Raw genomic sequence first — 19282 nt, forward strand, 5'->3', positions numbered from 1 at the left:
GTGCAGAATTTCCTAGGGTTGTGCTGTCTTCTGCAAGGACAATCAAGAAATCTGTATTGGAAACATGGTGAAGTTACTCCCTGGTGTTTCCTTGGATAGAAAACTCTTACTTTCCTCCAGCCATGATTGAATTCACTGTAGAAATAAATGCAACAAAAACCTTTTACAGAATCACAGAGTGGTTGAGGTTGGAACATCTGCAGATCATCTAGTCCAACCTCCCTGCTCAAACCAGGTCCCCTAGAGGGCATTAATGTGTCCAGATGGCTCCTGAGAAGGAGACCCCACAGCCTCTCTGGGCAACCTGTCCCCATGCTCTGTTACCCTCCCAGGAAAGAAGTGCCCCAGTGCCCCCTCATGTTTAGCTGTGCTTCAGTTTGTGCTCATTGCCTCTTGTTCTATCCCTAGTCACCACTTAAATGCAAGTAGCTGGCATCGTTTGAGATGCATCACTCTACAGTGGCCTCTCAAAGAGGGTGTGGGTGTCCTGTAGTTCAGTAAGTCACAAGGGATGGGATTAATTTGCTTACAGCTTACATAGGGGTTCAGCCTTTTCTGGTATCTACTCTGTCATCTGAGATGTGTATGGGACTGGCAGGTGTACAGTTTGGTGAAAACCCCATGGGAGACAAATGTCACCTGCAATGGCAGTTGAAGGCTGGGTGGGATCAGCTGGTGCATCTCTGTTGCATCTCCAAACAAACCCAGGGACCAAATGTAGGTTTTTAGCATAGGGAAGCTGAACCACTCCCCTGGCTGCACTGAGTTTTAGGAGATCAATAGGTTGATAAATTAATGTCAGAAAATCCTTCCCCAGGTGACCATGCAAACATGTGGATCAGGACTGTTGGGGTCTATCAGGGTGGGGACTTGACTGTGGTGAAGAGATCTGGCAGGACTACAGTCTGGCAGAGGACAGAGCCAGAGCTCTGCACAGCTTCTTGTGGAGAGACATCCTTTCTCTATGACCAGCTCTACAGAGGGGACCAGAATCAAGTTCCCTGGAATGTGACAGGCTGCAGGGGAAAATACCATTCTCCAGGCTGTCCCTGAAACACCAAACCACCAAAACACCTCTCCAGCTTGCTCCCGAGGGCTTTTGTCAATAGTCAATGTGCCTGGAAGTGTACTCCGTGGTATTCAGACCCAAAGAGCAACCCTTCCTCAGACTCCCTGGTGTTCTCCAAATGTTCTTGGTGAAGCTGTGGTGGAGACAACAACTTCATGGGGTGGCAACATTCTGTGTAGTACCCATGTCACACACTAAAAAGCTGCTTGTGTGCTGCTAGTAATGGAAGTGCCATGATTTGTGAGCTGCTGGGCAGGATAAAGCCCATGTGCTCCTCCAGCAGAGCCATCCAGAGAATCAAGGTGTGAAGGAGGGCGGGCATTGGGGGGGTCAAGCTGACTGCGGTGTTGGGACAGGCAGGTCTCAAAGGGGCATGAGTGGTAGATTACCAGGATAACATAACAATTTGGTAAAGGAGAGACATTTATGATTCAACTCATATTTACTTGAAAGACCAGCAGAGAGCCCCATTTCAAATGATTTGCATTTTGGAAGGCAGTTGTCTTGTTTGAGGAGGGAGAAAAAAAATCTGCACAATATAGAAGTGATGTGAAATGAATTCTCTGAGAGCGATATTCTGATTTAGAAAAATGACATAAACAAACACCGATCTGAAAACTGTTAACTCCAGCTGGCTCTGAAAGGGTTATTTAAGTAAGGCTGGGGTTAGGAAAGCTTTGAATGGATACCCTTATCTTAGTTATTTTAATGGGAATTTGGCATTCAAGTCCCTAAAATAGTTTGGAAAATCTCAGCCATGAGGCTATACTTACAGACACCCAGTGTTATTTTTCCCAGACTGTGTGTGCATGTGTGTGTGCATATCCCTGCTTGTCACATGCATTTTGCTATAAGCAATACTGATTCTTTGCACCTTGCCTGGAAAAGACCATTGTGTGATCTGGGACATGAACTCTTCCCTGCAGCTGTTATGATGATGGTCAATATCCCATATTGTTCCATCCTCATATCTAAATATAAGCCAGGGCTTGCCTTTTGATGGACCACGGCACAACAAAAGCCAGGGGAGCCATCCAGCCTTAAAAAGAGTGATAGTCTGCAGCAGGTGAGCTGAGAAGGCATCAGCACAGCCCTGGGGAGGCCAAAACCCATCACTGGGAATGGGACCGCAACCCAACCTCCCCCTTGCACACGTACACGTGTGCAAACGCACACCAAAAATACTTGAGCCAGTGCCAGCCTCAGCCCTAAAATCCCCCAACTCTTTCCATTTAAGTGCTAATTCATTACAATGCCCTATCGGATGGCTCTAAAATAGCTGGGTAAATGTCTTGTCCTTTTATAGCAGGGGCCCTATTGTAAGCTCTGGCATGTGACAGGTCTGAGAGCGATACAATGTGTGACTGCAGGAGACTGGACAGAGATAAAGACCTGTGTGCACTGGTGATTTATCCTGCAGCAGCCACCCCTTTCCTGTCTGTCTCCTTCTCTCCCTTCCTAAAGCAGCCCACCAGCAAGCCAGCATGCCCCCAAAGAAGCCTGAACCTAAGAAGGCTGAACCTAAGAAGGAAGAGCCCAAACCAGCACCTAAACCAGCAGAACCAGAACCCAAAAAAGAAGTTGAATTTAACCCAGCTTCTATCAAAGTATGTATCTTTTAACCTGGTAGGGGAGGAAGCAGCCAGGGCTGGTGGGGCTTGGGTTGGTGGTGATGCTGATGGTGCATTCAGTGCTATGAGATGACATTCACCCAAAGTAGTGCTTGGTTTTGGGCAGAAGGTGAACAGTAAAGGTGATTGCCACAGGTAGAGAAGGAGTTGGAGCAAATTCACTGAGGGCTCTGCTAAACGGAGAGCCCAAAAGCTGAATTTTGTTTGTTGTGAGGATGTCCAGACCTGTTTGTCCCTTCTAATACACAAAGTAGAAAATTTAATTGCTTGCAAGTTTTGACGGCCTTAATGGGGAACCTAACGTTCATCTGCAGGGAATATTATGGGTAGGTGCCAAGAAAATTTGACTGTACTCAGGGCTGGCCATTGGTTAGCCACTGGCCAAGGCCACTTGGAGCGGGCTCAGAACATTCTCTGGATTCATTGCTGCCTTCCTGCAGTCCTTCGCTTTGGTAGACATCACCAACCTGAGGCTTCCTCAGTGTTTGTGTGTGTGTGTATGTGTTTTGGAAGTCAGAGAAACTCGAGTAAAATAACAGATTTCCCAAATGATCTGTTGTTTGCAGGGCCTGTCCCAAGGATTCCCCCAAAGGACATGAACCTTCTCCTTCTCCCCCTCTTTTAGTGCAGTCTGTACTGGAAAGAGCCACTGCTGATCTCAGCAGGGCTTCCAGAACTCTTGCTAACATGTAGTGGCAAGATTATGTTTGCAAGGGCATTTCTGAAACAGGTTTTTGACAGTATTTAGGCCACTACTTTAGTCCGTGGAAATCAGTCTCTGGGCTGCCTGTCTAACATCACTTTGCCTTTTCAGTGACTTACCCCTTTGACAGGGAACTGCCAAAATGTAGGAAACTTCCCAGGTTTTGAAGTTGTGAATTAGGTAATTCCATTGAAATGAGGCTGGAGAGCTGTTTCCCTTTCAGCTATTTTTAACCATAATAATTGTCTCTTCAACAGGTAAGTCAGAGACACTTTTTTTGTGTGTGTAAAAAAAGAGGTTTCCCTCAAAGAATGACAAGGAAAAAATGTAGCATATTCTTGTGAAAATAACCATGAAATGGACCATCGAAAAATGACATCTTGATTTATAACAATGAAATAAGCAAATAAAGATCTAAAAATAACTAGTTCCCCATTGCTTCTTGTGCACCACACACATTCACAGAGAATATCAGAAACCCCTGTGCATATCTTTAGGAATGGCTTTCCCATACTATTTGCACAGTAAATACCATGTGGCAGATAGACACTGTGAAGCACGGTAAGATTTCTTTGCAAAGCAAAAGAAATCCTTAAAGTTGGAGAAATTAAGGGGAGCTCTGCAGCATCTCACAGGTTTCTTTCTCATGCCTGGTGATGTCTGCATGTAAATCATAAGGACCTTGCAAACCTTTCAGTTTAAATATTTATAAATATTTAAGTAAAAACCAGAAAGAAGAAGTCTCACTACCAGGAATTCAGTTTTGGGCAAGTTTTTGGAGTCTTGGCATCAGCATCTGTGGGCTGTGAGCAGGACTTTCACTATGACCTTGGACAAATTGTACATGGTGGTATGCAGATCTTTGTTACTGTCCCTGTGCTTAACATTCCTGCACTGTAAAAGGAGGAGGGGGCAACTGCAATAACTTCTCTTAAAGGACATTGACACCTTCAGCTGGAATACCATGACTTTATGGCAATATTCACATAGGATACTATGACGCTGTGGTATGAAGGGCAGCTAAGTCCAGTAAAGAGTTGAGCTGTAATAAATTAAAAAAAAAAAAAGGAATAAAAAAGATCACACACAAAAAATAGATATTCATCTTTGTATTCACAGCAATTTAAAAATCATCAAATACATTTTCATCCAAATAGGATTTGAAATCAATCCACGTCTGTGTTTTTTTTTTTTTTTAAAAATACTACTCATTCTACAATTATCCATCCAAATTATTATTTTTCCCTCCAGTACAATTTGAAACTATGGACTCTCTTAATGGTTTCTAAAGCACTAAAAAATATGTATAGATTTTCTAAAAAATAAGTAAATCCAGTGCTCCCTTGATAATATCTCTTCATCTTTGTGGAGAGTATGCTATTACCTAGAATATACATACTCAGACCAGGGAACACATTAGCAGATTCATGGTCTGGGGTTGGGGTATTTTTTTTCCCAAAACTCATAGCAAGGGGAGATGATATTCTCTAAAGAAATTTTCATGGGAATTTTCAATTGTTTTTTTTTTTTTTTTCATCAAAAATGCTTTTGTTAAAATTGAAGCTTTTTGCTCACTGGGGCTGGGTCTGGCAAATACACTGCTTCCTGTTCCATAAACCTAGCTCTGGTGGAGCTCAGGCCATCTGGTGTAGATCAGAATACCTCCCTAGATCATTGTACAATATTTGAAAAAAAAAAAAAAGAATTAATGAGATTTGAAGTTCTCCAAATATCCCATTTCTGCATTCCAGAGTGAAACCAGTTCAAGTCAATCTATCACTAAAAAACATAAAGAGAAACAAACTTATGTCAAAAGTGATCAAAATCTGTGTTTTGATGCAAAGGTCTCAATTATCAATATTCGTTCTCAGACACTATTTTGCAATTTTATTTTTGGAGTTTTAAACTTTTTTTTTTTTTTTTAATTGATTTTAGAGACTAAAAAGTCTCAAAACTATAATATTTCCATGGAAGTGTTAAATAATTCTCATTTAATTTTACCTCACTTTTGCAATATGCTGTCATGACAATGGTCCATCGGCCTGATTTTGCACTCCAGAATCATATAAGATTCTCTCATCTTTTCTTTTGGTGTTTCTTGGTCAAGATTAGGGTCTGTATGGGGATCTGAATTAACCTAGATGTGGGGTACCTTTAAGTAAGTAGAATTATTCTAAAGTTTTATTGTAAAGATTTTAACTTAACATCTCCATAGGACTTGATTAAATACTTACAATTTTTTTAATAGATGGGATGTGATTAAATGTTGCTCGAAACTCACAGAAAAGTGGATTTATTTGTTTGTTTATTTGTTTGTTTGGTTTTCCATTTGTTTGTTTTTCTGTAAGAGTTTGGCTGAATTTGTGGGAATGCTTTTTTTAAGAAAGTGTTTAACTAGAACAGCCTCTGAGCTTCACTTTGGAGAACAGATTGTCCTTGGGAGATTATGTAGCAAGAGGATTGTCGTTTCCATATAGGTATCCTTCATTCCCAACTGAAAGCTGTCTAGGGGGGCACATGTTGCCAGAACTAAATTCTTCTCTCCTGAAAACAATTAGGCTAACACAAAACTGGAAAAATCTTTTAACGCAATGAACACAAAAAATGGGAAAGACCATTGCAAAGTAGGTCATTGACCCTAAATGTCATCTATAACCAGCAGAGAAAAACTCTCTAAAGGCTTGTTGTTTGCCTTCATGCTCAGCACCTATATAGGTATGGATTGGATCAGCTTCAGGAGATGGTGATCCATTAAAGAAGGGGATGAAACAGGTAGCTGGGTGCCAACATTTCAGCAACCAAAGTTAGCTGAGGTGAAATGTTCCCAAAGTTCTGGGTACAAAAAGGTCACACAGAGACAGCTGGCCTGTGTGAGAATCTGGAAGGAGCACAGCTTGCTATATAGAGTTAACCTTAATAGCCACGTTGTCCTGTGCCATTACTTGATATGCTTATTGTAGCAGCATGCAGTAATATGGGTGCCTGGGGAAAAAACAGTCAGAGCTTATTTTTGTGGAGCATTGGTCTTGGAGCCTTGTGAAACCTGGTCCCTTCGAGAAGCTCTGCAGGCTTCCAAACATCTGCAGGGACAGTCAAAAATAAAAGTGTCTTTTTCTGCAAGAAAAAATGTAAGGGCATCTGGGATGGGAGCAACCAGAAGGGAAATAAGCAGGCAAATGGCATTTCAACAACAAATGCCCTCTAGGTGGGATTGTCAGAACAGTTTGTGTACATGGCTGAAGAATCTGTTTGGGGCTAAAGTGACTGCAAGGACTATATTCCAGAGTAAGTATGAACATAGGAGAAATTTATGAGTTAGCATTGAACATATGTGTGAGAAGGGCTTAGAGATGGGGGGAATTAAAAAGCAAGAGTTACTTTGTGTCTAAAAAGGATTTTGTTTGTGGGGTAAATATGTTGCATTGATGTGCAAGAGAAAGAAAACAAATGACTCTCTTTAAAATGTGGCTGTATTAAAGAAATTCAGTTTATGGGAGTAATATCTGAATTACTGAATATCTGAATGTGACAACAGTGAAGGCAGTGCTGCATGTGACACCTTTGTGTTGCGGCACGCCTGAGACACAGGTTTTGTAGGTATGTTTTTGGGGCATTTGTGTGTGCAATCAGCAGTTGTGATGCACATGCCCTGATTTTCTGAATTTATATAGTTTAAGAGTGGTTTTGAGTGTAGCTCTGGAGGAAGAAGGATTTTTTGTGTGTAAATAAGAGTCTCCAATTTCTGTATGAGGCTCAGCAACAGGTAAACTCATGGCTGACTGGTGGCAGGAGTGCAGGGTGCTTTGTAACACAGATCCTTGGAAAGCATGATACAACAGGGCTTGCACTGGAAAGGGGGGGCCTTTTCTTGCTAGAAAAAATAAAAAATAAAAATATTGGGCCCAAGGTAAGACAGGCATGATTAAAATTTTAGCATATTGATGAACCTCTTCCCTCTGCTGTCCCTGAGCCACCCGTGTAGCACAGCAATCACTGTGGGGCCCATTTCTCATAGTCTTTGAGGAAATGATGCTCTGAGACATAATGAAGGCATCCAACTAATAAAGACACATCTGATTCAGAAGAAAATCTGCCTGGATATCCCACATAACGTACCTGTACCATGTCCAGACTGTAAGGTGAAATAATGTTATGTTATAGTAAGACACAGGGAAGATGCAGTCTTGGTCACTTTGAAACCTTTCAGGATGTCTGAAGATCGCATTGGGAATTTGGTCACGTTTTTCTGGAGAAAGAAGTAGGAACTCTGTCCATGTGCATGCCTGAGCCTCCAAGATCAGGCATTGAGTCAGCTGTACGTGGCCTCCACATGGGCTCTACCTCCCAACACCCTCTCATCTTTCTCGCTCTCCAACCTATTTTTCCCCTCGGTTTCATTCCTCACAGGTGTTACATATTCCCATTGTCATCACCACTGTTATTATTGGCCTGCAGTGCATCTCAGTAGAACTACTTTTAGAGAGCAATTTCCCTCCTGTGCTCGCATATTTGAAGGTTTCTGAAGCGGGCAGACACCTGCCAGGCTAAACTTAGCCCATGCTGGGCCTCTTTCTCTCCCAGTGGTTTCTTCTGAGCCTTTCAAGCACAGAGAAATTTGAGCAGTGAGCTTTGAGGAGGCCCCAGGCCAAAATGACTGAAAGTTCAGCAAAGACAAAAGACCCCATTGCAAACTCCTGGGAGTCAGTGGGAAGTTTTTACTTTCAATTTTTTATGGGATTTTCCTCTGACTCACTGTTCTTGCTGTGGACCAGTGCTCTGGCAAGGTGTGAGAACTTTTGCAAGTTTATTGTGATTTATTTTTAATTTAGTGTGCTGCAAATGCCTCCTAGGCATGTGCTCTAAAATTGCATTGATCTGGCAGATATCTTCAGACACAGAGAGACAAACTCCTTTTCAGCATAACAATAACACAAACTCCCCTAACTCTAGAATAATATTTCACATGCCACTTATTGTAAATAACAGATATTTTTCTTAGGATAGAATGAGTCTTTATTTGAAAATTGAAGTCAAGTCTGACTTCTAGTGAGGAAATCTGGACTTTTAGCATAGATGAGATATCTCTCAGCTGGTTATAGTGACGAAAAAAGAGCTCCAGCCTGAAAGCTTTGGCTGCATAAGTTTGAGTTACTATCTTAAACACAGGAGCTTAATAAACAATTCATGTACGTGCAGAGAGTCACTGGAAAATGTGATTGAGTCGTTAAAAATTTTCCATGACTAACTAACAGGTACCCTTATTTCCCTCTTGCACAAGAACATTAAGGAACCAGAGTGCCCAGATATCTTTGTGATGGGCACAAGAATGAGAAAAGAATAAATTCTACTCAACTCTACTCAAACCCCAGCTGGGCAGGGTGTTCTGTCCTGCTCAGCTTATACCAAATGGAAATATGAGGGTGAGTGAGGAAGGCCAAAGGTTCTGACATGACCTTTTAGCATTTAATGTCACTGAGTGTATCTAGTTATATAGCTATCTACTTTAGTTATATAGTTAGATAATTTATAGAGTTTAAGATTATTTAATGATCTGATTTGACATTCTGTATTCTGATTTTGATCTGGATGTGCTCTACTGAGCCCAAAGATTTTGGTTAGGGGAAAGCATTTTGAGTCCAATAAGAAAGAAAGTTTAAAAAGGTGCATTCTTCTGCCATATTTCAGGCATCTACAAGTTAAATATACAAGACGGAGCTAGTTTCTTCAGGCTCCCATTAAAGAGAAAGAGACATTTACAGAAGTTCATTAATTTCACCCTAAAATTAGCATTTTAGGTAGATCAAATAAGGTGGTGGTAAAGAGGGCCCATAGAAGGGTAGGGACACTTGAGTCATGTTTGGGTGGCAGCTAAGGAGTCCTGCCATCTCATATTTGTGCCCTGCCTCAAGAGAGCTGCAAACTTTTGGGCTCATCACTAGCCCACTGACAGACATGGGCTGTGCCAGTCACAAACCGGTAAAACTGTGTGGCATCTATAACACCATATAGCTCAGCAGATTTGGTTTTCTGCAGGTTTGGGAACTTTTCCATTGTATAGACTTTGGCTGCTGAATGTTCGCTGTTCTACCCGAGTCTCTGCTCCAAAAGAAATGATGGACCAACTCCAAAATACTGTCTCTGGGCTGCCCAGGAAAGAATGAGATCCTCAGGATCCTGAACTCTCTTTACCATGTCTGAAAGAAAATCCCACATCCTCCCAATCTATCATCCCTATGAAGCTGTGGGGAATCCAATTTCAGTACCAGTGGTTCTTCCTAGGAAAGATCTGAGCTGGGGACTTCAGCTCACATTGGACAGCAGTTCCTGCAGGTGGGAACTGGAAGGGGATCATCCTCCTGGAGGGGTTTCCTCTCCTCTGGGACAGCTGAGGTCCATGGCATGGGACTTTCCCTCTATAAATGACACTTTCTCTCATCCTGCCTTGTTCCTGCTGCATAGCAGGAGGTTCAGAGGTGTGCCATTGGTGATGCACGAGGAGCTGAAGCTCAGCCAGAGGTTGCTGTCAGGACTGTCAGCAGCCTTTGTTCCCTCTCCAGAACCTCCTTAGCTGTGAGGGTCTGTTGGATGCAGCTACTTCAAGCCTTTTCTCAAGAGTCAGTGGCTGAGACACCCTGCCGTGTACACAAAACCAGGTGCTGTTCATGCTTATAATGCTCCAGTAGCAATTTCTTTAAGCTCTCCTGGATGGACCCCAGTGATAAGCATAGTTAAAATGCCATGCTGCCATAGCACACTTCTAAAGACAGCTCTGCTCTTTTATTCTCTCCTTTATTTATCACAGTCTGTCACTCTGGAAGCATGGGACATTCCCAGCCAGACTTGCCATTGTGGGGCAGCTTTTAATATCACAGACAGCACCTTTCTCCCTTCTGTCCCTCCCTTTGGAGCAGCTGGCCCAGGTTGACATGAATTTGGCAGCTTGCTTTGCAGAAGTGCAGCAGTGCCTGAAAGGCAAACGGGGTATTTCAACATTAGGAAACAATTTGTGGCCTTGATCTGGTGAAATGTTGCATTGGATGGCAGGATGGGGGATGACTCAAGTCCCTGTGGCTGGGGGCATCCCCAGAGGACAGGGTGCAGAACTGTGCAATGGCAGGTTTTGAAGGGCTGTGATGGGAAAACAAGGGAAAGGGAATCAGATCAGGTGGTAAAAGAGACTGTGAGATCAGCAAGTGGAGAGGGAAGGTGATCTGGAGGATAGAGCCTTGGTTCATCCTCTGTCTTTCTTGCAGACCAAGGCAGACCATGGCTCACTCATCAAATACCTGCTTGTGCCTTGGTTCCCCTGGAGAGAAATGGAGGATGATGATCATATTTTGTCCCTTCTGGTTTTTCAGCCTGTAAACAGGAGACGTTCCTCACCAGCTGCTAGCAAAATGCTGTCTTGAACTAGAAGGGTGAAGAAATAGACATTGAGGAAGCATGCACTCGTATGCAGCAAAAGGGTTTCTTTGTGGTGTATTCCACTCATTCTTAAGGCCAAAACCAAACAGCTCTGGAAATTGAAGTTGCTTTCCAGATGGATTTTCTGGGCCAGTGAAAGTCTGGCTATCTCTGTGTATCTCTCTTGTTCGCAGAGCTGGGCGACGTTTCTCGTAAAAATGTTTTTCGGGGAGATTTGGCAAGTGCAGTTTGGTGACACTGGAGTGTTTTGCAAACACACAGATTTTTGCAAAGGGTTTTCAAAAGAATATGAAAAGGATCAAGAAAATTACCAGTTTCAGCTTTTTTAGTTAATCCTCTGTTTAGATTCTTTTGATCTGAAGCAGCTACTAATTTTAGAGGGTTCTTTCCTTTGTATATATATAAAAAAATACCCAGAAATTTTTAATGGTTGAAATTACTACAATTTGGGCAAAAGGGAACATTTTGACCAATCTGGAATATTTTTTTCTCCCTCATTTCCAACTAAAACTGTCATCAAGTAAAACACAAAACCAAAAGCTGTTTTCATTCTTAATGAAAAAGAATTTTTCCCTGAAAAATTGGAAATTGCTCAGTGGCACCCTAAAATACATAGTAGTATGATTAAAAAAAAAAAATAAAAATAATGATTCTGGGCAGTTTCCTCTTCCAAGTCTTTGTTGTGCAGCTGCCAAACAATAATTTTTCTGCAATGTCTGAAGTCTGTGGCAGAGAGACGTACAAATCCAAACCTGTAAACAGCTTGGCCTTATCTAAGGGATATTCAGATGAAAACCTGTCAAGTTTCATATACTCTTTTTAAAATTTGAAGTAACTCAGAGTTGCAGCATTAGTGAATCTCTGGGCCTTAGCAGTAAAACGTGCAGCTTTCTGAGTTTGTATCTGGATCGCTGAGTGCCAGGAGCACAGTAGAATTTTTTGAACATGGCTTTTTTTTATCTCGTGAAAAGAAGATGATTTTTGTAGAGGGTGTTAGCCACCAAAAACTAAAAGTAAGCTTTTCTGCAAACGTGGCTAGAGGTGTTTTTTTCTCACCTCCCTTCACATTTCCCCGTGTACCCGGCATGTTGCATTTCTCTCTGTCTGTGCTCTCCTCATGTCTGTGCGCCCCTGGTCTCCCCGCAGCATTCCCCAGCCTTTAGGCATGCAAATGCCCCTCAGAACTGCGCCAAGCCAAGAGCAGGTTTGAAAGGCTTTGCACTGCCCTCAGCAGGGTGGTTTAAATGCAGTTACTATTTTTCTGGGTCGCTTTGTCTTTTCAGTCATTATCTCAGACCAACTAGAACACGAGAGCTGTTTATTTCTAATTTGCCACCAAATGTACTTTGCAGCTTCTCGAAAGGATGGGTTGGGAGAATAATAAATAAGCCCTGTTTGGACAGCTTCTGGGGTTTTCAAGTGTTTCTGTAGCAGGTCCTGACCTAGAAAGCCCTCGTGGCAATGCATCCTGCCACAGAAATTTATCTTCTGAGATCTCAGCCAGGGTGTTTGTCTGTTTCTCCAGCACGTGGCGTGGATAAGGGCTCTGTGAGATTGTTTGCACAGTCTATAGCTGTGCAGGTCTTGTGCTCTGGGTGTTTGCCCACGGTGGGAAAAGGGGGAGAACCACCCTACCCAGCAGCCTGGCCATCATCCCTCCCAACGGTGCCTCCCAGCTTTGCCTTTTTCTCTCTGGTCCTTTTCCTCTCTCCAATCTGCCCCTGGATAGCAGGGATTTATTAAAAGCACACTCTGGATACGGAGCAGCTCTGTAATAAGATCTGCATTTCTCACATAACTGCTAAACCTCAATCAATATGGTTTTAATCACCATTTGTGTAACGTGCAATAACTATTAAATTTAAATTAAATGCACAGCTCAGAGCATGGAGAAGGCCCTGGCCAAAGTGCTAACTTTTCCCAAGTTGCTGGAAAGCTGGACTGTAGAGACAGATTATTTATTTCTCTCGTAAACCAGCTAAATCTTAACTTGGAGAAGGGAGAAAAATGTTAAGAGTAGCTGGGGTGGAGGCAGGGAGGAGAGTAGCTCTTAACAAAAACTTTGGTTTTCTCTTAACTTTTGCGAGGATGTTAGCATTCAGGCAGCAGTGCCCAGGTGGACTTTGCCCTGGTGTCAGTGCTGATAGGATGGAAAACACCATTAGTGACCAAAAAAATATCATTCCCTGCAGGAAGTGAAGCCTCACAAGTCATGAGATGGGCTGAGGACATGACTAAGTGATGAGTGGATGCCTTCCCTCCTGGTCCTGCACCCGTCCCTTCCCAGGGGCAGGCTGGTGACTGCACTGTTCCCAAAGTGTCATGAAGTCCCTACCATGCTGGCCAAGGGCAACGAGTCTCTAAAGATGCCTACAAAGAGCCTTAGCCAAACACTCCTAGTGTGGGTGGCTGAAATGCAGCTCCCTGATTGAAGAGCCCTTAAAAATCATTGTGTATGCCCCAGCGGTGCCCCTGGGAGCAGTCACCTTGGATAGAGACCTATCCCTTCACTTCTATGCTCCAGCAGCTAATGGAGATAGTGATAATTACAGCTCTGAGACGGATTTCTGTGAAGGGCTTGGAGGTGTTAGAAGAGTGCAGGTGATGCAAATACCTAAAAGCTGATACAGAGCTCTTCCCCATGGCAGCAGGACAAGGCAGTGTATCTACACTGATTTTGCATCAGAGGCATGCACTCAGTGCCTGATCTGGACTAGCCCAAAGTGGGGAGACCAATTAGCTCTACACAAAGCCCAGAAGCATAGGAAATTCTGCTTCTCCATGCACATGGCTTCAGCCGAAGGCAGCGCCCACCTCGCTGCACAGGCACTGGCACTTTGGGTCCCAAAGCACCCCAGCCCCCTCTAAAAGCTGTAGTGGCTCGGAATGGATTCAAACTATGGAGCTTTCTGATGTCAGACTAATAGCAAGCTCCTCCACCTTCATCCTCTTTCCTCCCACAGCTCCTGGACTAGTTTGTTTGCTTAGACTTTGCTGTAAGGTTTCCAAATAGCAAAAGGATTGGTTAAAGCTCAGGTATTATTAAAAACAGCAATAACAAAGCAATGTCAAAGCATATTTCCTAACAATATTTCATTTTATATATATATGTATAAAATTATCATAAGCTGGCAGTAGAAAGAAGTGGAAAGAAATATGGGAAAGGAAATAGATGTAATATTAGTAGAGGGGCAATGCCAATATAATCGCCAGCATTTTTTTTTTACTCTTTAGCAAATTTCCTTCTTGAACTTAATTTCACATTACATTGTACGCATTCATCTTACATGGCATTGTTCCCTCCCCTATCCTATCTGCAATCTGAATCCTAAAAGAAAAAAAACAGCCGGGGAGAAGAAGGACTCAACTAAATTTAAACTGAAAGCATCGTGCTGGGCTCAGGGTATGTGGTCAGCACGCAGCCCAACTCCCTTTGATGAGATAGCTGCTTCCCAGAACCCCTGCCCTAGCCAGGGAATGGTGCATTATTGCCACTAATGATAAGGATATGGAAGGGTTTTGGTGGCTTTTGCTTGTGAATGCTGTTCCCATTATGGACTGATTCCCAGTGGAGGTCAATCAGCATAGACCCCTCCAGCCACCCACGTCCTGTGCTGATTTATCCCAGATCAATACCTGGGTTTTACTTTTTGAAAAATCTATGTTGGCTTCTACTGAGAGATTGGGCATTTTTATTTATTTATTTATTTATTTACTTTTGAAGCATAGCTGGAAAAAACACTTGCCAAGGGAGATCCTCGCCTCTGGATTTATGGTGGTCCCTTATAAATGATCATCCCTCACTTCTGTTTTTCTCTGGTGGCTCAGGAGTTAATGTATGCGTCTGGTTGTGAATGTGAGTTGTGCATACTTTACTTGCATGTGGTATGTATGTATATACATACATGCTATATGCATGTATGCATAAGCATATATACATGACAGAAATGAGGGTGTGCATATATATGCCTTTGTGTATTCATAAGTATGTATAAATTGATATGTACATATATGCAAACATATATGTAGAAGAGCAGATGTTTACATCCATTTATGCCCCTGTGCAATTCATATTCTTTATCCAAATGCCCATTCCATGTGTAAGCGCAAACCATACCTGCAAGGTGCCTGCATGGCCAGTTTGGAGACCAGTGCCCCCTCTCTTGCCCTCCAACAGGTGTAGGAGAGCCATACCCCTGGGTCTGATCCATCCTGTGAAAGCTGTTTGCTCCAGCAAATTAATGCATCCAAAGCCCAGAATAGAAACAGAAACAATCCATCAATTGTGTTTTCTGGGAAGCAGCAGAACATCCCAGCCACTGGGCAGACGTGGGTGAAATATCTCCTGCGAGAAGCCTGTTCCTGTGAACAGCCTTAGAAAAACAAACTGGGTTATGAGCCACCCAGCCTTAACAAAACAGCACCGGGGAGCAAGGAGATAAAAACAGGCTCACCAAGAACCCAGCTATGGTTAAGAGCAGCCTGACAATAACCACTGAATGTTTGAGAAAAAAAAAAAAAATGTTGGTAAGGAAAATAACTTTTCACTGTTTGTGGCTGGTGCTGACTGGTAGGTAACAGTCATAGCCTGGCAAGGGGTAGAAATGCTGTTTCTCTATGATTTAATGATTGCACAAAGAAACTACCCCAAATCGCCCCCCCATCTGTCTGTAAATTAAATGTCATTGTGTGCCATGCTGCTTGGTGACAGCACCTTATAAACACTGCCTCTTGAGCACAGGCTTGACTGCATCCAACGTCATCGCCTCCTCCACCAGGCAAGAGGTGGCTGCAATGGGTCCCAAAGGGCATCTGGGTCTGAGGCTGGGGAACCTTCACAGGTCTCATGGGTCTTGAGTGAAACTCTGCTGCAAAGCCCCAAGAAAACAGCCATGGGTCAGAGCACTTGTTAATGCAATCAGATCTTGGACCTTGACACTGCTGCAAGTGGACTAAAAAAAAAAAAAAAAAAAACAAAACAAAACTTTTGAAACATCAGCTCCAACTGTGGTTGTAGGAAATTTCAGACTTGGCTTCTTTCTGTGTAAGTTAATAAACCTCTAAATCAAGCAAAGGACCCCAGCAGACTGCAGTGAATTGAAAAGAAAACAACTCGTGGTGATGAGAGGGAGAAGGGAAGGGTTTCTCCCTCTTCCTTTTTTCAATCAGAATTTCAAATTTCGATGGAAGGTCAGGCTTCAAAATTTCCATCCTCTTGACCAGCCCCCAGCTGGGGCTCAGCTTTTCAGACTGGAGCTCCCTGGCGATGCTGGGGTCGGGCAGGAACATCCAGTACGGCTGCGGTTGCACCGCGAGATCAGAGCATGCTATGATTTATATTTTTTTCATCTCACAATGAATAATGTCCTGTTTCAGAAAATAATTTAAAGAAAAAAAAAAAAAAAGAGCGAGAGAAAAACAACTCCCTCCACCCCCAGCATGAAACCAAGTGGATCCCACTGACAGATTAGTTTGCACTCATGGATTTGCTACGGGGAACTTTGGGCCCATTTGAAACTGGGGCTGAGTTACAGTGTGATTATTTTGGGAGCAGTATGCATGCTGCGCCTGCCAGCTTCGAGAAACAAAAGCTGAACTCTCCCCACTGCCAGTGTGTTATCGCAATGAGTGTCTGGCAGAGGTGGCTTAATCCTATTTTTTTCAGGACAGTTTCAGGGCAAGGAGTGTGATGTTTTAAAAGGGTCCAGCTGCCGTTTGACTTTGCAGGAGCTGCAAGTATATGGGGATGGACTGCATTTGCTGGGAGCTGGAGGCTGGTGGCATCCCATCCCTGGGATGGCTTGGGGTGGTGACGGCTGCAGTGCCAATAACAGGGGAAAAAATGACACCTGGAGAGCTCAAGCAATGAGCTCTGGGGCTGAGCATTGTTTGCAACGTATTGCTGTATGAGCTGGAGCATTAGTACGAGCGTGGTATGGTGGTGTCAGGCTATGTCAAGGGAAACCTCAATATTTGCTACCCAAGACACCAAGGCTTTTCTGCATGTGCCACTGGGCTGCCAAAGCCTGCCAGACAAGACCTTGGAGGATGAAAAACATGGTAGATGGTTGTGGTGGCCGGTGCTGCTGGTGGAGGTACTTTGCCAAGGCTATTTATGTCTGAAGAGGAAGGGTTTCAGCTTCCACCTCCAAGCCCGACTCCTGGGCTTCCAGGAGACTTTGCCTTGAAGGCGCCTTTCTGCTACTTCTTGTCCTAAACCCATCAAGATCCTTTCATTTAGGCCAGCAGAACGCCTCCCGTGGCCTCATCCACTACAAGCATGACTGGTGTGTCAATCAGCAATGCCGAGGGCTTACACAACCGTGTCATCTGAGAGGAAAACTGGTTCAGCAAAGGGTGCTTGTTTGCAGGCTTGGTGGGGGAATTAAAATATTAGAAGAAAACAGCTTGGATTTTCAGGAGGAGATTTCAGTGACACAAGAAAAACCCACAAAAATTCTCATTTGGCAACTCGCAATGAGTTTGTTCAGCCTGAAAAGAATTGTTTTGGTAGGGCCTGGAGTAATCTAGTGAGGGGGACTGGGATTCAGTTTTACATGAAATATGCCACTTCAATGTAAAAATGCTTGAATTAAAAAAAGAAAAGGAAAAGAAAAACCTGCCAGTATTTACAAGAGAAAAACATTTGATTTGGGAATGAAAGCCAAGGAAAAAGGCTTTTATCTTAAATTAATAAGAGTAATAATAATAATAATAATAATGCTTCCTTTTTTTTTTTTTTTTTCTCTCTCTCTTTTTTTTTTTTTTTTTTTTCTTACTTAAGCTGTTTACCAAACTAAATACAGAAGTTTTTGACTCTTCCTGGACATTTTTGCAACCTATCGTATCCACCAAATAAATTGTCTGTTGACTGCTTTTACTTGCCCTCTCTGAGACCTTCCATCTTAAGGTGCTTTTACTGTAAGGGGTACAAATGCAGTGCTGACCCAGAATTAAGTGTGGAATGGAGGAATCTACCTGTCTCCATGCCTGTTGGGTTGGGAGATGGGCCTATTTCCTCATTGCCAAGGAGGTTTGAGGGTCTGAAGCCCCCAGGAATTGTTGTAATGATGTCCACAAGCTGCATCCTTGGGACTTTTCTCTTCCCCATTAGAGACCCAACCCAAGAGCTACTGTCTACTGCAAGCAGACAGTGCAGGCAAAGTCTGACCTCTCTTACACCCCAAGCTCCCCTCCAGGATTTAACAGAGGGTATTTTTTAGCTTTTATAATTTCTTATACAGTTGAGAACATCTGAACAAACATCTGCTGGTGAGGCTGGTGAAGGGGGGGCTGCAGAGAAGGCGGGAGGCCAGCTGTCAGTAAATGGCTGGAGAATCCAAAACCGTGGAGCTACAGGGAGAACAGTCAGTCTACAAAATGTTTTATATTTCTGGTGTTGCCGGTTGCCAGAAGCTGTCTCTGTTCTCCAGAGCATCTGTGTCATTCTCTTGTTGAGGCTCTGGAATTTCCCCTTGTGCTCTGGAAAACTGTGGCAACGCATTCCCCATCCAAAAAAAAAAAAAAGAAAAAAAAAGGAACTATCAGTTTATAGGCTGCTGCCAGATTTGGAAGAGAACGGTGGCTGGAAAGTGCCCTGTTCATTAAACCCAAAAAGGTATTTACAGGAAACAAAGAAATGAGGAGGATATGATGTCCTGAGAGGGGACTGTCACCCAGAGCTCTGGCTCAGGCAGAGGACACAGGGTATCAGCACCAAAGGGAAGGCTGCTCTGAGTCACTGCATGGGACAAAGCTGAACCCGTGCTCTGCAGACATCTCAGGCTGTGGTTCCTCACTCAGCAGGGATTCAGAGCACCACACTTTGGCAGAGTAGATTTAGTGTGAGCTATAGAAGTTCAGGGTTGTGTTGTAATTCCTTCCTCATGGAGGAGCCACATGGGTTCCCCAAATCGACCTCTCAGCATGGCTGCACTGCTGATCTCTTGTCTCTCCGTAATCCTTCAGCCTCACATCACTTTTAGTGTCACGCACTTACCTCAGCTTCCCTTCTCCAACTCTGTAACAGCTCTGAACATCTCATGGAGTGACTCCGAGACCCAAACCAGTGTTTCCTAATCCCAAACCAGACACTGCTCCTCACACAAGGCCTCTATATACACTTCCAGAGGTAATAAAAAACCATGGCAGACCTCATCCAGATTTATTTCAGGCTGAAATAGGGACCTTGAAGCCATAAAGTCTGCTGAAGATATAGTAGCAAAAGTTGTGGTATAACGCTCTATTTTTTCAGCTCTTAGGAAACCCAGATAAAAGAAAGATTCGAGGTAACCATATTCTGTCAGATAAAAGTGTGTGCTGGAGACAAATGTGGTTTTGCACTTCCTTATGTGGCATCATCCTCTGCATGACCTTGATTAAGACTTTCACTCATTTTTCCTGATCTTGAAGTAAATAATATACTTTTTTTGATTGAAAATCTTTACCTATGCA

At 43.2% G+C, this 19282-nt stretch overlaps 1 protein-coding gene across 1 annotated transcript in view; it reads left to right on the forward strand.

Moving 5' to 3' along the window:
- The first annotated feature begins 2477 nt into the window (after positions 1–2477).
- The window catches only part of MYL3 (myosin light chain 3), a 35544-nt gene continuing 18739 nt past the window's right edge, over positions 2478–19282 (forward strand). The window contains exon 1 of the mRNA XM_082753686.1: positions 2478–2676. Coding sequence (XP_082609812.1) covers positions 2554–2676 — 123 coding nt within the window. The 5' untranslated portion in view covers positions 2478–2553. The remainder of the gene's footprint in view (positions 2677–19282) is intronic.

The sequence above is a fragment of the Aythya marila genome (genome assembly GCF_965140915.1).
Source record: "Aythya marila genome assembly, chromosome: 2".
NCBI classification, from domain to species: Eukaryota; Metazoa; Chordata; class Aves; order Anseriformes; family Anatidae; genus Aythya; species Aythya marila.